We start from the raw sequence: 16,651 nt of genomic DNA on the forward strand, positions 1-16,651 counted from the left end.
GTTTCCTATTACCCTCGTTTGCCTTTAATGTGAAGCTGGGCTGGAGAAACAGCTCCTGTAACATGGTAGCAGTAGCTCGAGGTATAATCAGCGAGGTTTTTGGTGGTGATTTATCCAGCGGCTTGTAAATCATCACCAGCTTCCCCGTGGTACAGTTCCCTGTGCATTTGTTTGGATATTGGGTAGGTTTATAAGCTGTAGGCTGGAGCTGATGGCAATAAAAGAGACGAAAACAAATGCTCAGGGAGCACGGGCTGTTGTTTTGGGGGGATATAAATTAACATTCCCTCCCCCCAGCACCAGTCTGGAAGAAAAAAAAAAAAAAACACACAACTGCTTTCTCTTTAATCTTTATCAATAAATAAATATTTTGAGGAGAAGCTTTTCTGGTGGGATTGCAATTCTGAAGGAGGACTGATGAGCAAGAGCCACTTTTTCAGTGAGTATTTCCATTTTTTTTTTTTTTTAACCTCTTGCTCTCACCCCTAACCAAAGGGGATGCTCTCACCACTGGGGCAAACCTGTGGGTCACTCCTAGCTTGGAGTCATCATATCTCAGCTGTTTAGGATGTGACAAATGCAGCTTTATTGTGGGGAGCATGCCAAATTTCACTGGATTCACTGAATGCCTGATTAATCTGGGAATTTAAATGCAGCAGGAGGAAAAAAGGAAGAGCTGCCAGGTGCTGCTAACCCAGCCCGTGGAGCGGTTCTGTTTCTCCCTGCTGCTCTCGAGGGAAACCCTTTGATGCCAGGTCAAGGGGAACCTTGAATTAAAAGCAGCCCTTTGTAAATTCAGTGAACTCAGCTTTTTTTTTCCTCTTTTTTTTTGACTTTCAGCAGCTAAAGAACAAAGCACCAAGTGAGCTTCCAGCTAATTTTCTGCTTTAATGACAGAATGCAAACCTCCGTAGTCCCTTTGTTCCCCCATTTTAGTTCTTGGGATCTTTCTTTCAAGGCTGTTTGATCTCGCTGGAAACAGGGAGCCTCCGAAAGGCCAGGCGATGATGTTAGAGATAACCGCAGCGTGCACTATTTTTCTGTTCAATCCAAAACAAATTTGCATTTTCTAGTGAAATGCCCCTTCCTCTTAAGGTGACAATGATCTGAAGAGGATAAAAATGAACATTTCTGGGGTTTGGTACACTCGCATCTCCTTCAAGCTACTTGCATCAGGCCACACAGAGGCTTTGTGAAATTTTTGGAGGAACGAGGCTTTGTGAATTTTATCCTTTCAACTCAGTTCAGGCTTGTCTGAGCGAAGCATTTAGCATTTTAGGAAACAATTATGGCACGTGCACTAATTAATCTAGTTAGCAAGGAAGGACCCCTAATGACTTTTAATGCCTCAGTCGATACGAACGTCTGGGAGAAGGGAATCTCAAGGATTTCAAAGTCAGTGCCACGTTGATGAATACAAACCAAAGCTTATTTCCCAGGGCAGCTTTATCTTAGTATAATTGCACTCTCTTGAATTCCCAGGCTGCTGACTTGTAACGCAATCTGAGGACTTTTCCTGGGTTTTTGCTTGTTTTCCGTGTCTAAATCCATGTTCTGTTAGGATCATCTGGACAACCAAAGACCTGGCTAATAGATTAATGCAAACCAGACCAATAAAACTTCCCCCCGTATCTGTCAGACCACAGATCCTTTCGGAAACCTGCGATGTATGGGGAAAAATCGGATTTTAATCAGAATTCATACATATGGCTTTGCCAGCTGGATTGGCCAGAAGAGTTGGCTGGTGTTGAATTGCCACTCCAGGACAGCAGCAGCAAGACACCTCCCAAATCCTTTTGTGGCAGTGCTGCAACACCCCAAAACCTTTCTAATTCCCCATATGGGGCTGATTAATCTCCATTATTGAGTTTTGTATCAGTGAGTGTGGATTTAAAGGCAGAGTTTTCCTCGCCAGGGAATGGCACCTACCACAGCTCTTCGCAAAACAGGAGATGTGTATTGCCTCAATTCCCTTTTTCTCTGAAATCTCAGTGATATGTTAAGTAATTTATTATTATTATTATTTCCCAAAAGAGAAAATATTGTCAAACTGGAGTTGAAACTGAGCAAAATCTCAGTGTAGGAAGCGCACCTGGACAGGTTCACCCAACCACACTTATTTGAAATGCGTTCGACGCCTCATAAAAAAAGAGAAACGAGTTCCCTGCCTTTCTGCCTAGATATGTAGGGAAATTGGATCTCATATGGATGTAAGAGAAGCTGGGGAAACAAATATCCAAAGGAGGTTTGGATCCAAGGCTGCCCTGAAGAAAGGCTGATGTGTTTGGCTTGATGACAGAGAAAACCCTTGACTGGAATAGAATTTATTTTAGGGTACAGAAGGTCTGGAAGAGAAAAGGGGTGAGGTACCCACTTATGAGTGAGATGTTTTGAGTCGGGCTGAGTGAAAAACCCCAAAATATGTTAGGAGGTACGTGAGCAAACAACCCGTCCCTTTAGTCCTCGGTTTGGCTTTGCCAGACCCGTGGAGAGGTCTGCAAGAGTTGAAGTGGTGTAGAAGTACCAGCTGGCGTTATTTTGGGGGTGATTTTGAACCTGGCTCCTTAAAAAATGGTGTCCTTAAAAAATAATAATAAAAAAAAAAACAAGGGTTCTGCTCTTCTTCCCCTTCTATTTCAATTGACCTTTTGTCTCTCTCTGTCCTCTTGTTCCCTTTTTTTTCTGTCCTTTATTTCTAGCAAGACTGAGGACTGGGGTTATCTCAATGAAGATGGAGAGCTCGGCTTGGCTTATCAAGGTTTAAAGCAAGTTGCCAGGTCAACCACTTTCTTTTTTTTCCCCTCTTCTTCCTCTCCCCCCTTTCTCTTTCCGTTTCATTTCTTTTTCTTTTCCTCTGCCTGTTGCCTTCTGTGGGAGCAGCTAGAGGGGGAATATATGAAAAGGGGGAGGATCTGAGGCCCTCTTCTAATTTTTAAGAGGAGATTGTGGCTGGGCACAGCTCCTGGTGGTGGCTGAGCTCTCAGTTGGACTCACTGGGGCATGATTTGAAGCCTCCACATCTCCTGGGGATGCTGGTGCTTCTCGAAGGATCTCTTATACCCAAGCTGGTGGATGTTTGGGAACACAAATGGAAATGAAAGTAAGGCAGGAGGACTCGTGGGGTCTTCTTCTGGTTCGATACGGTGCTCCGAAGAGCTAATAATTAGCTGTTAATCAGTCTGTAGGGCAGTTAGGGGGCTCCATATCCATGATTTTCATAAAAAACATTAAACGAGCTGATTGAAAACACTGTTTAGAGGAAAAGTCGTAATAATCTTTTGTATATCATCTAAAGCAGTCCCATCTAGAGACATGGGGGTAAAAGCAGGCAATAACGGGAAAAATAAGCGATGATTTTTTTACTTTTCAAAGGAGGAGCCCGAGTTCATAGAAGGAACACGTTCCTGAGGGTAGCTCATGGTTAATCCGAATGCGCACGAAGAAATAAAATTAAAATTAGATGCTTGATACTTATTTCATAGCGGGCCTGTATTTTCCGAGCCTATTAAGGACATAAATCCTGACAACATGATTGCAAGGCTGGGTGCGTTATTGTCTCTGTTTTCACAGTTGGAAAAGATCCTTTTGCATCTCTGGCTGGAAAATGGGGGTTGCAACTGGCTTTAAAAAAACAACAACTGTAATAAAACCCTACAAAGAAACACGCTTAATAAGGAAGCTCTGGGATTTTTTTTCCCCCTTTCCCATCTTCTTTCAAAACTGTTTAATCTCCCGTCGAGTAAATGACAGATTCCTGTGAGTTATAGCCATACTGCCCCCTTTTGTGTCATTTTTATAGGGAGGTTGACTGGAAACATCTCCCATCTTGGCTGATTTTTGAAGGATCTTAACTCAAACGGTGTTTACTGCCACGATACCGAAATCAACCCCTGTTGGCTTTGGTCCTTTTCTCAGGTTGCTGGAAGCACAGCTCCAGGATCAGAGAAGAGAGCACGAGGAGGAGGTGGAAGCTCTGCAAAACCAGGTGGAGGCGATGAAAGAAGAGCTGGAGAAACAGCAGCAGGCTTTCCTGCAGACCCTGCAGCTCTCTCCAGAGGCTCAGGTGGAGTTTGGACTCCAGCAGGAAATCACACGGCTCACCAACGAAAACCTGGTAAGAGACTGCTGAAAAGAGACACGAAACACGAAGGGGAGGCACCTGGGGGTCTTCCAACCCTCCTAAACCCTCTGCAGGCTCCTTCAGCATCTCCCCCTGGTGCTGTTGGTGCTCTTTGGAGCATCCATACCCTTGAGCTGTTTGGTGGCCAAGGCTTTTGTCGCTCCTGTGTCCTTTATTCTTTTTTCTGAGCCTGCCTACGTGTGGCACTGCCTACCAAAGGACACCACTGAAGTTGCTGGTGGCCCCTCCGCTCTGTAATTAGGCACTAAGGCAACGTCAGCCTTTCTTTTTGCTTCTAGCAACACAATTTTCCTCTGTCAAAACACTCGTATCGTGTTACTGATACACAGAGCAGCCTGTGAGCTCCTGGCTGCTTGTGACTCCAGCCTCAAACTCACCTCAGATGACTTGTGCTTGTTCTTTCTATTTTTATTTTTAAATCCATTGTGTCTTCCGTTTTCCAGGATCTTAAAGAACTGCTGGAGAAGCTGGAAAAGAATGAAAAGAAGCTGAAGAAGCAGCTGAAGATTTACATGAAGAAGGTCCAAGATTTTGAAGGTGAATTGGGTGGGGGGAACAGCGCTCTGCTTTGGCTCCTTGGAGGCTGCAGCTTCCCTTTCCTTCCCCCCGTTCTCTGTTGATGCTGTGATAAATCACAGAACCCCTCATCTCTGAAAACGAGGCATTAAGGGAAATTAAGCTGAAAAACTGGCCAATTTCCACGGCTGGCACAGCTGCTCTTTGTCAGTGTGCTTTGCATGCAGCCGGCTGATGTTTCCTCATATACACGCGTGCTGGTCTCTTCCATTTTATTAACATTTTATGGGTGCACAGAGCTTAATATTGTGCCTTTGTGGCACTTAGTTTGGCTTTACAGCCAGCCTGAAGCTGAGATGCTTAGGTATTTTTCATTGCCTGCCCTTTTTTTTCCTCCCCCTCCATGAAAATGATGCATCAAAAAGTTTCCCGTGGGGTTACCGCTTACCACCTTCTAACTGCAGCCTTGGAAAATAGCAACTGACTTCATCTTTTACTCTTTAGGTCTGACTTCTGGGCTCTTTCTTTTGCTCGGTAGACTGGTAACTCAAGATTTTGTAAGTCAGGACCCGCTTCTCTAAATTTTTATAGGTCTGAGTTAAAGGTTTTATTGGAAGCTTTCTATAAAACACGCTGCTGCCTGCTCTAAGGCCAATGAATTTTGGAGACTTGGGCCAAGATGCTTTACAACTAGTCCTCGGTCACCAGATGCTATGTTTCACCCTCATTTCACCCTCCTTTCACCCTCCTTTCTCCTTGCAGCGTCCCAAGCCATGGTCCCGGAGGAGAGGAGACAACACGAGCGTAACAGGCAGGTTGCTGTCCAGAGGAAGGAGAAAGATTTTCAGGGGATGCTGGAATATTACAAGGAAGATGAGCCCCTCCTCATCCGAAACCTCATCACAGGTGAGGAGTTTGTTCTTGTCTGGCTCCTCCTGCTCTCACCAGGGAGAATTTGTAAATTTGACATCTCAAAACTGGCCTGTTTTTTCCCCAATGAATCTTTCCCAGGGCTGCGTGTTTATGGTGATGACAGTTTTGGCAGGCAAAGCTGTGTGTTGCTTTACCAAGCAGTTACACCGGCATGGATACGATCCTAAGGGGTAGAAAAAATGGAAAATGAAAAAAAAAAAGGAGGCTGTAGATCTCAGAGCGGGCAGCAACTGGTGAGCTTGAGAGAGCAGCAGAGAGGGATGCAAGTTGCAGAGCCAAAATCTTAGCCTCCTCGGGGCAGGGGAAGAAGAGTTTGACTGGGATCATCTGCTCAGGTGTTTCTGCTTCACCTGGCATCAGCGAATTTTAAGAGGGTTTAAAAATCACTATCAAACCTTCTAGATCTCAAGCCCCAAGCAGTGTCTGCTACCGTTCCCTGCCTTCCTGCCTACATCCTCTACATGTGCATCAGGCACGCGGATTACATCAACGACGACCAGAAAGTGCACTCCTTGCTCACCTCCACCATCAATGGCATCAAGAAGGTGCTGAAGGTAGGCGTTGGCTTCCTCTGTCTTAAAATGGTTATAAACCACGTCAAAATGTCGGATATTCAGCTCTCGTTGTGGTTTTGAGATCCAGTCACGCTTGAAACGATAGTTTCAAGATCTAGGTGGGGAGCTTCCAAGCCGTTTTGGCTTGCCGTGCCAGCTGCCCCCGTTGAAGAAGGCTCTGACGTGTTTTTTGTTTTGCTCCCCCAGAAACACAACGATGACTTTGAGATGACGTCCTTTTGGTTGGCGAACACGTGTCGCCTCCTGCACTGTTTGAAGCAGTACAGCGGCGATGCGGTAAGGAGCTCGTAGCTGCTCTGAAATGTTTTGGCATTGCTGCCAGGGGTGGCGTTCGGGTCCCCTGGCTCTCGTGGCTTTGCTCTGGCAACGATTTGGGGTCATCCCATCCTTTCTTCTACTTGGATATGATGCGAGGCTGCTCCTAACAGAAATTCATGGACAAGATGTTTCGAAGAAGAAACCAGCAACCTCGTAACCTGCATTTCCAGGACGATACCCAAAAAACTTTGAATTTCAAAGCCAGTTGTGGTATTTGATCTGTCAGAACAGGGGGTTTCCTTCTGGTAGGCTGCTCCTGAAGGCTGTTTCCCTCAGGTTGGTCGGCCCCACAGCTTTTCTTTAGCCAAGACTTTCAGACGAGGAAAAACGTTCCAAATCTTGCAATATTTTTGTGAGTGTTGCCATTGCTTTTTCCTGTTCAGCTGGTTCAAAATAACAACACTTAATCACACTGTAAGGTTTCAGAAGGAAATCCTCTCATTTCTTGCCACCGCCGTGTTTCACGTTTCAGTTCTTTCCTTTATTTATAGCCATACCTGATCCCTTCTGACAAAATCAGATCATCACAGGCCTCGTGGTACGTTACACGCCGCCATCCTTATAGCCGTGCGCTGTTGGTGTTAAGATTTGTAGCATCCCCCAGTGCTGTAGTTTGTCATTCAGTCGTGACTTGTGCTAGATGATGCATTGAGCAGTCAAGCTTTAAGGATAAAGATAAATTGAGAATTTAAAGCAAAGTTGTCATGCAACCAAATGAAAAAGTCAGATCATTCACATGATGATGACCTCTGAGTCCTCCGGGCCTCTGAGCTTTAAATGAAAGAGTGAAATTCGTTAGTTAATACTCAATTTATGCTCTAGTTTGCCCTCTTCTGCCTAGATAACAACATGACATTTAAACAAAATCCTGTTCCAGAAAACAGCAGGGAAAAAAAAAAAAAAAAAAAAAACCACTTTAAATTTCACATTTTTGCCATGATTTGCTGGGTCAGCTGAAGCAGCTATTTACAAATCCTTTTAGTATAACCCTGAGTTTGAAATCCACCTGATTTTTTTTAAAAAAGCACTCTTATTAGTGAAGAAAACTGATGTGTTTTGAGTTGATTTTAGCATTTGCATAGTGTATTTCTGCATTTTGCCAGTCAGCAAGCAACAAAGCGGTTGCACACCTCTTGCTTTGACCCCAAAATTGATAAGAGCACATAAACAGGCAATTACAGTGGCTGTGTTAATTGCATAACTGTGTCACGTGTGCCTCTGCCAGCAGAGTTGGCATTAACGTGGAAGCCCAGAACTCAAGGCTACGGCTTCCATTTGTGGCATCAGAAATCTGCCGTGTTTTCAGCAAAAGGCAGGGAAAAAATCAGCTACGAGGGAGATTTCGGAGCTTCAAAACAGTTGAAAATGCTGTCAAAAAACCAACAGCACCTGGTTGTCTTTTTCTTGAATTATTTTGCAAAATTTTCGCCTCAAAATAATCAGTCTCTCGCAAATAATTGCGACTCCCAGGAAGCAAATGGATTAGAAAAAATGTTTCTCAGGGGACTGCAGAGTCGCTTTTAATTTCATTTCTGTATTGAAATTAATCCAGATGTGGTTTTCCTTGCTAAAGGTAAAATGAAAAAGTATCATTTAACGATGCTTTTTTGGCCCTCCTAGTTGTAATTTATGACTGAGATAATCACATGTGATTTATGACTCTTGATTTTTTTTCTATAATTGAGTTTAGAAATGCCCTCTGGTAACATATCTGGCCGCGTTATGCTCTGAGGTGTTCTCTATTCATTAATTTTTAATATTTACGGTTATTTTATTGGACTGCAGAGGGCTGGAATAACAAAACCGGCTGTTTTCGTCATCTTCTCAGGGTTTTATGACGCAGAACACGCCGAAGCAGAACGAGCACTGCCTCAAAAACTTCGACCTGACCGAGTACCGCCAGGTGCTGAGCCACCTCTCCACCCAGATCTACCAGCAGCTCATCAAGGTGGCGGAGGGCATCCTGCAACCCATGATCGGTAAGTTCCCCAAAACGTTAGCTTTTAGGAGCGTTTTTTTCTGTTTGGTTGGTTGTTTTGCTTCAGTTAAATACCCCACGAGTGTTTTGCGGACCTTTGTGTGGTGCTAGCAAGACTTCTCCCCAAAGGAAAAGCCTGCAGCAGGCAACAGAGGCCTATGGTAGGGAAGGGGGAAAAGAAAAAAGCGTTGGTTTGGAGCAGGTCCTCGTGTTTGCAGCGACCTGGAGTGGAAGAAGCAGACCTGAAAATAAGAATATGCACTAGGGAGGAGTTATTTTTATCCCCCAGTGATGGAAAATTGCTCCTTTCTTTCCGTTCGGGAGGCAGGGACAGAGGGGAGGTAGCGCTGGTGGTTCTCTGCGAATGGTCTTCCCCTGCAGGTTTGTGGCTGAGCTTTTTGTGGGTGGAAATACTTAAAAGCAGAGAGGAAAACAAATGAAAGAAGAGGATAAAGAACATCTGGTTTGCTTTGCAAGGGCGAATCAGTATGAGAAGAGTCATCTCCTCAGCTAAATCTGGCCTCCTCCTCGCTGAGCTCGTGGCGGGGGCTGTTCTCAGCACTTTCCATCTCACAGCTGCTGGTATTTTCCTCGAGCTCACAGCCTGGACCCCTCCATAGCTGGGGCTCTTTCTCTTTGCCCTCCAACATCTGCATATTCCCTGCTCCTTGCAGAAAGTTGTCGTGTTCGCGTATCAGCTAGCCAGGCTAGCAGTAGATGGATCTGTTCTCCTTTCAGACCTCTAGGTCTGAATTATGATTAAATTATGATTAAATGCTCATCTCTGCTGGTTTTTTCCCCCTTTTTCAGTGTCTGGGGTGCTGGAATATGAGAGCATCCAAGGGCTTTCGGGCGTGAAACCGATGGGCTACCGCAACCGCTCGTCCAGCATGGAAGACGGCGACAACTCCTACAGCTTAGAGGCGATCGTTCGCCAGCTCAACACCTTCCACACCACCGTGTGTGAGCAGGGCCTGGACCCTGAGATCATCCAGCAGGTCTTCAAGCAGCTCTTCTACATGATCAACGCCGTTGCCTTGAACAACCTCCTGCTGCGGAAGGACGTCTGCTCCTGGAGCACGGGCATGCAGCTAAGGTGGGCCGAGGGCTCTGCTCGAGAATATTTTGTTGATTTTTTCTTTGATTTGGTAAAGGGAGAAACTTCGCATTCAGCAGGGGGCTTCTGGAGTTGGCCGAAGTGCAAGGAATAAGCAGGAGTAGCTAAAAGCTGACCCCTGCAAGCCTGCCAGGAACAGCTCATCAATATTTATTAGCGTAAATCTTCTCACTGTAATAAAGCTTCCTCCTCGCTGTAAATGATTTAAACCTTTCCTTCACCAGCCTTTCCCCACCCAGCAGGGGATTCTTGGCGTGCTGCCTTTCACCCCGAGAGTGGGTGCAGACAGATATTGAGCTTTGCTCTGGTTGTCTTATGCCATGTGAATCGCAAACATGCATCCAAAACCCCGATATACCAACACTGCAAGATACCCTTAAGCCTCGTGAGTGATTTCTGAGATGCTGCGTCTCATCCTTCAGCTTGATTCTTCTCTTTGTTGCATTCCCCCAGGTTTAACATCAGCCAGCTGGAGGAGTGGCTGCGTGGCAAGAACCTGCAGCAGAGCGGAGCCCTCCAGACCCTGGAGCCCTTGATTCAGGCCGCCCAGCTCCTGCAGCTGAAAAAGAAAACGGCGGAGGACGCCGAGGCCATCTGCTCCCTGTGCACAGCGCTCACGACGCAGCAGGTGGGGAACAGGAGGGTGCAGGGATCAGGGAAGATGCAAACCCGAACAAACCAGCCTCCAGTTTGCTCCTCGTACCCTGCCCGCGAGCAGGACGGAGCCCTCGGTGTGGGAATGCTGCGAGGCAACCTCTGAGCGCCCTGCTGGGCATTTTGTGCCTTGTAGAGTTTGGTGTAACCAGGGCGAGGCCAGTGATCTGCTGCAGAAACCACAGGGATAATCCAGCAGCTTGGGGATGTAGTGGGAAAACACCTGGAGATCATTCTTAGGCAAAAAAAAAAGCTCTGCTGACTCTCAGTGTGAAGTAAACACTGCCTTAACCCTCTGTTTTTTTGGCAAGTGGAGATAAGCTGCGTGCTGAATATATTGTAAGCATCTGTTTACCGAGCCACCACGATGATTCTTGTGCTGCCTCCTAGGCAAACAGGCATGCTGTAAGAGAAAATGTGCAGAGAAAACCATTTTTCCTCCTCCATACAGATTTGGGTACCATATTTCATCACTTCTGGGCAGACTTCTCCCAATTCTGCTTCTCAGTGAGGTCACGGGAGGTTTGCTCCGGCCATACCCGGACAAAATGGTAGTGGTGGAAAATTTCGGCTTCTTACCATTGCCCGTAATCCGATTTTGCTTCCGACAGATTGTGAAGATCCTGAATCTCTACACTCCTGTGAATGAGTTTGAAGAACGGGTGACGGTAGCTTTCATACGAGACATACAGGTAAAGCAGAAGGCTATGAAATGGAGGAGACGAGAATGATTTAATATACGTGTCGTTAGGAATAACTGGGGTGTTTTGTAACAGCTCTGCCCGCTGAATGTTGTCCTGAATTTAGTGCCGCGTTGCTCACTTGCAACGCCCAGCTTCAGGGTCATCCGGGCTGTTAGTCACGAAGGGCTGAAGACCGAGATAAGCAGCGAAATTCCCAGCTCAGGCGATTTTGGGGCACGCTGGGACGCGTGGTAGCAAATAGCACAAGCCCACGAGAAGTTTTACTGGCAGAACAAGGTGCCAGTGCGATCAGACCCTTTATTAATAAATTTATTTATAATTTTAAAGGGGTTAAACGTCTGTTTTCTTCTTCCCCCTCCTAGACACATTTGCAAGAGCGAAACGACCCCCCGCAGCTGCTGCTCGACTTCAAGCACATGTTCCCCGTTTCGTTCCCCTTCAACCCTTCCTCCATAACGATGGACACCATTCATATTCCGGCTTCTCTCAACTTGGAGTTTCTCAACAAAGTCTGAAGAAAGCCTACCTAAAGCCTTCGCTCGTACCCAGAGGCCTCCAGCAAAGAAGGAAAAATCGCAGGAGAAACGCGAGGAGCTCTTTAAATATGGACCAAACAGGTTTATGGAAGAGCCAAGAGCGTAATAAACGGATGCTAAAGTGTACAGTAAAAAAAAAAAAAGAGACGGATCTGTATGATTTCTTGGGTAATTTACAGCTCGGAATGAGGATACTTGAAATGTAGACTTATTTTTTACTGCTCGATTTTATGTTGGCATAGCTCGAAGCCCGTAACAACCTCCAAAAGCCCCTGAGAAAGAGAACGGTGAGGGGGAGACAAGGTATTTTGCTCTTCATAGGTGTCTGTGAAGGAATGACAGTGAAAAACTAAATCTGAGACACTTAGGCTGCCTTCAAGGACGCGTGGTTTGCCTAATAACTAGCTGGGGTGGATGTGCTAATAAGGGAGAGATGCAATTCTGTCTCTTCTTGCTTGGAGCTGTGTGGCAAACGTGATTTCAGAAGGTGCAAATACGTACCTGTGACGCAGGCTGAGGTCGCACGTGTTTCCACTGCTGTGTGATTTGTCACAAAGATTGAGAAATTGTGTTAGTCGGACTCCGTATTGTGCATCTCTGACTTACCTGCTTCAGAGGAATGAAATAAATGGGCAGTTCGGCATCTTTTGCACAGATAAGACATGCCGATGCAGCCCAGTTTGATAATTAGGTCCTAAATCATGTTCAGTGGATTAGTCCTAGCCATAGCAGTCAATGGGAAAATTCTGTGTGATTCAAGCAATGCGTTAACACACAAAAAAAGAGTAAAATGTAAAAAAAATATATATAATTGTAAACCGGTACGTTAGTGATGTAAGCCAATTATTTAAACAAGAAGATTTTGATCCTACAGCCTTAAACTGATCAAAACAGCAAGCAATCTGAATTCTAACCATTAGGTTTTGTTTGTGTGGCTTAGAAATTAAAACAAGCAAACCCTCTGACATCCCCAGGTAGGCACTGAGAGGGGACAGCTACTCCCAAAAGCAGCAATTGAATTTTTCTCAGTACGAGAAAGCATAAAACCACCAGGCGTTCAGGGGAAAAAAAAAAAAAAAAAAAAAAGGTTAAAGTTGGGTTCCTGGGGCTGAGAGATGCTGTAGAGCAATCCTGATTGCAGTCAGTCCACGAATTAGGACTACACTGGTCTGTGGGGTGATCCTTCTGCCATAGCTCAGCGTGCCAAAACGCAGCCAGGAGATTTGGAAGCAGCGAAAGCCCTGCTCGTCTTCATGTCGTGAGCATTTTTGGCCTTTCCACTTCCATCTATCTACGTCGATGTTAACTTCTCTGCTTTTGTGGTTGCCGTTTCTGTAGTCTCAGCACTTCTGCCCCGCTTTAAGAGCTTTCAAAAAGCCTCTCTGCACCCGACTGCGTTTAGTTGGTCTAAATCACATCCAAACAGCGAATTTCTGATCAGCTGGGAGCATTAAAAATAGAATGTAAAGCCTCTTAAAGATTCACAACGCCGAAACCTGCCGTGCTGCAGGCACCTTTTGAGAGAAGGTGTGTGTTTTGATTTAAACACCGTGTATATAATCGATGTATATACAAATTGTAATAGAGCTGTATGTACTATATATGTATATGACTATCAAAAAGCACATTTTTAAAGGAAAAAAAAAAAAAAGAAAAGTTGAGTGCTGTTAAGAAATACATTGGTCTATGCCTGTGTTGTTTCAGATGGATGATGATTTAGTACGCCTGTTACCAGTGAAGGACAGACTTAAGGTCATTCTCTAGGGAGAAGTTATCTTTCCTTCTAACCATCACCCAGCTAATTACTGAAGCAAATTGATTGCTTGGATAGTTACCAGCACTACCTCCAAACTACAGCCCTTGAGCATTTGCATCTACGACGTTTATTCAGTAGTGCCTTCATCTCCCCTTCGATCACGATGAGGATGGCACCACCATTTTGCTGTGCCACTTGCTCATCTACAACATTTTTATTTATTGTACCTACCTCTTTCCACATTTTTCAGATGAATGTGTTTTTTTTGTTTTGTTTTGTTTTGTTTTTTTTTTCTCCAGTGCTCTGAATTTAATTTTTAATGCTGTTTTATCCCTTTTTCCATCCTCGGAATCACGGTGTATATATATATAAAAAAAAAAATCAAAGCAGAATTTAGTCTTTCCATCAGTGCTATTTCTCAGAATTCACTTTAGGCCGGCAGTTTCCTCTCAGGCTCTTCAGGTCTTTACCTCTCTTTGCTGTAAATTATTCAGGGTACGATTCCCAACAGCCTGATTAAACCAGTGCTCATCATTCAGACTAAATGACAGGTTGCTGCAGCATCCTCTCCTGCAATGATTTTGCTACCGAGCACAGTCACAATCGTGGTTAATGCTCTTCTAGGGGATAGCGGTCTTTCACTGGCTTTTTCAGGACCAGAATTTATATGTACAACAAAGATTTTCTTAAAAAAAACAACAAACAACAACAACAACTCTTAGTATGTACAGCTAGGAACTGGGATTTGATGTCCTGATCTGTAGTAACGTAGCTTACCCATTAAAATCCATCTGGAAGAGGACTCCACTAAATATCTTTAATATATTTTTTATCTTTTTTCAGTTTGCACTTTTTAAAATTTATTTTTAAATATTGATTTTTGTTAAATCTTTGTGTTCGAGCATGCCTTTCTTTTCCTCGGATGGGCGCTTCTTTATTTAAAGGATACGTCCAACGCAAAGCCCGGCTTTCAGAAAGCTGGCTGCTTTCCAGGTCCGCCTTCATTTTGAAATATTGATTCCGAAGTCGAGCATTTTCCCTACTGTGTGCCTTTAGTTGTTACTAAGGTAACTGACTTCTCAACCACTGGTAAACTGTGGGAGGTTTTTTATATTATTATTATTATTATTAGTCTGCCACAAACAGTTTTCTGTGGATTTAGAAGTCCACTTCTAAAATCTCTCTGAGAAGGTCGACAAAAACACTTAAGAAGTTCCTAAGAAAAGACATATTGAACCGTATTGATTTTTTTGCATGTATAATGTACCTCAGAAAAACCACTACTGGCAGTCAAAAAAAAAAAAAAAAAAAAGAAGAAAGTTAAAAACAAAATACAAACTACACACACCACCACCGAACCAACACCTCAAACCCAAGTTCAGGTTTGTGCTGTCTGACCTGTGAGAAGTGTCTAGGACAAAATATACATTTCATTTCCAGCTGAAACTTGACTTTATGTTATTCTTTATACTTTTTTTCTTTTTCTTTTACTGGCAGTTCTGTAGCTGAGGCTGCTTATCTTTCAGCTCGTAAGGCTGTTGTAGTAGTTGACTGTAGAAAAGACCATTAAACTTAATGAGAATTAAGTTATTTGAAATAATTTATGCAAGTGTAAATCAAACATTTTTTGTTCATACTTTATCATACTTTGTTCATAATTTATCTAACGGCACTTCTACGAGTGAAACAACAAAATGTGGGTGTGCTGCAGAGTTTGAGCATACGCAGTGGCTGCTACCTTTCCTGGTGACTTGAACATTGAAATCACAACCTGTCTAAAGCCTTTGCAATATCTGACCCCTCAATTTGTGGCTTACAAAAGATGCAAGTGTCAGGGATGCACTTGAAACAGCAGGTCCTTTTCCTCTTTTCAACCATAAATGAGCAAGATTATGCAAACTCCTTCTTCCAGACCATTTAACTGAAAAATTAACATTTTACCATTGCATCTAAGTATGATAATCTAATTAAAAGGAATTGCATGAACTGCCATGAAACCTATTCATTCAGCTTCATTAATTCACATATATTACAGCCATAAATTATTTTTTTTCCCGAAAAAAAAAAAGTTATAGCACTGTAGATGTTCATTTAAATAATCCAGAGGACCTATGCCCAGACAAGCATACAATTTATTTCAAAAGGTAAATGCCAGTGGACTAAGGCTTTCGAATTAAGTTGAAATTAAAAGAAAACAAATTATAAAAAATATTTCTTCTTATTATAGTGCAATATCTATTTTTGGGGGGTTGGGGTGAAGTCTAATTACCTTAACAAGCAGAAGGTATGGCTGCTCTAAAAGAAGTTGAATGATATACAGGAGCGATGAAATACTACTGCTTATAAAATATTTTTCCATTTTGAACAAATCTGTAAACTACACCTTTGTTTATAGGAAAAATGCTTGTAATAGTCACTGTAATATTCAGCTGTGGATAAGAAAAAAAATGTGAAATAAACACTTTTGAAGAAATCGTGACTTGGTCAAAAATGGGCTGTGTTAAATACACATTTCGGTATTTGCTACATACATTGGAAACTGATATTTCTAATTTACAAACACAAAGAGTCTAAAACCTTTTACATACAACTTCAAAAGGTTTAGAAGTTGTGACAACTTTAGAGATGTTTATATATTTTGAGGTAATTAGAAACCAATTGAGTGTGAAGTATTATGGCCTTGAAAACCCATGCAGAGGAGCTGAGGCTGTGCCAGCCCTTTTGTATGTGAAGTGAGACAAATCAATGGCAAAGACAGAAAGTAAAGTATAACTTTTTTTTTTTTTCAAATTTTTGTTCTTTTTTTTTTTTTTTTTTTTCCTTTTCTCCCCCTTTTTTATTTTTATTTTTTTAAGGTTAGGTTACAGGTACATTCACTGGTCTCCAGGTGCATTAAATCATTTGAATTACATCAGCAAAGCAGTAGAAGGACATTTTGAATAAAAAATGCAGTTTTCATGGGAAAAATCTAGAAGAAAAATGCTTTAAATTTCTTCACTGAAGGAACACATGGTATGTTTTTGTTTGTAATAAAGCATTTTTTTATCAATCCTCCCTTTGACAGCCCGAGGTGTTCCACCAACCACCACACTTTTTACACCTCAGCGTGTCTTTTTAAATACTAGAAATTTGTGAGGTGCTTTTGGGGGGCATAACACACCCCAGGTGGGAAAGTCGAGGTGTAGAAAGGGAGAAAACCGTGAGGAAAAACCCTTTATTCTCCATGTAAAGCCACCAACATAGGCCAAAAGAGACGGCAGCGCCCTAGGGCCCCCTCACGGGGCCGCCCGCCATTTTGTGCCGCCGCCGATTCGCCTCAGGTTGTCGTCCCCCCGCTCCCCTTTTCCTAAGCGTGGGGACGATGAGGAGGGGAAAAGTCAAATAAAGCTAAAATAAAATAATTAAATCAGCAAAAAGCGGCGC

At 43.5% G+C, this 16,651-nt stretch overlaps 1 protein-coding gene across 2 annotated transcripts in view; it reads left to right on the top strand.

Moving 5' to 3' along the window:
* LOC309889438 (unconventional myosin-Vb-like) overlaps positions 1-15,812 on the top strand; it is a 73,295-nt gene extending 57,483 nt beyond the window's left edge. The window contains exons 30-40 of one of the 2 annotated variants that reach the window (XM_082782285.1): positions 2,700-2,777; positions 3,916-4,114; positions 4,585-4,678; positions 5,420-5,563; positions 5,993-6,144; positions 6,352-6,441; positions 8,312-8,462; positions 9,272-9,557; positions 10,032-10,206; positions 10,844-10,924; positions 11,299-15,812. In XM_082782285.1, coding sequence (XP_082638411.1) covers positions 2,700-2,777; positions 3,916-4,114; positions 4,585-4,678; positions 5,420-5,563; positions 5,993-6,144; positions 6,352-6,441; positions 8,312-8,462; positions 9,272-9,557; positions 10,032-10,206; positions 10,844-10,924; positions 11,299-11,451 — 1,603 coding nt within the window. In that variant the 3' untranslated portion in view covers positions 11,452-15,812. The remainder of the gene's footprint in view (positions 1-2,699; positions 2,778-3,915; positions 4,115-4,584; positions 4,679-5,419; positions 5,564-5,992; positions 6,145-6,351; positions 6,442-8,311; positions 8,463-9,271; positions 9,558-10,031; positions 10,207-10,843; positions 10,925-11,298) is intronic. The other variant, XM_082782284.1, reaches the window with a different exon arrangement.
* Positions 15,813-16,651: the final 839 nt, after the last annotated feature.

The sequence above is a fragment of the Aythya marila genome (genome assembly GCF_965140915.1).
Source record: "Aythya marila genome assembly, chromosome: W".
Classification (NCBI taxonomy): Eukaryota; Metazoa; Chordata; class Aves; order Anseriformes; family Anatidae; genus Aythya; species Aythya marila.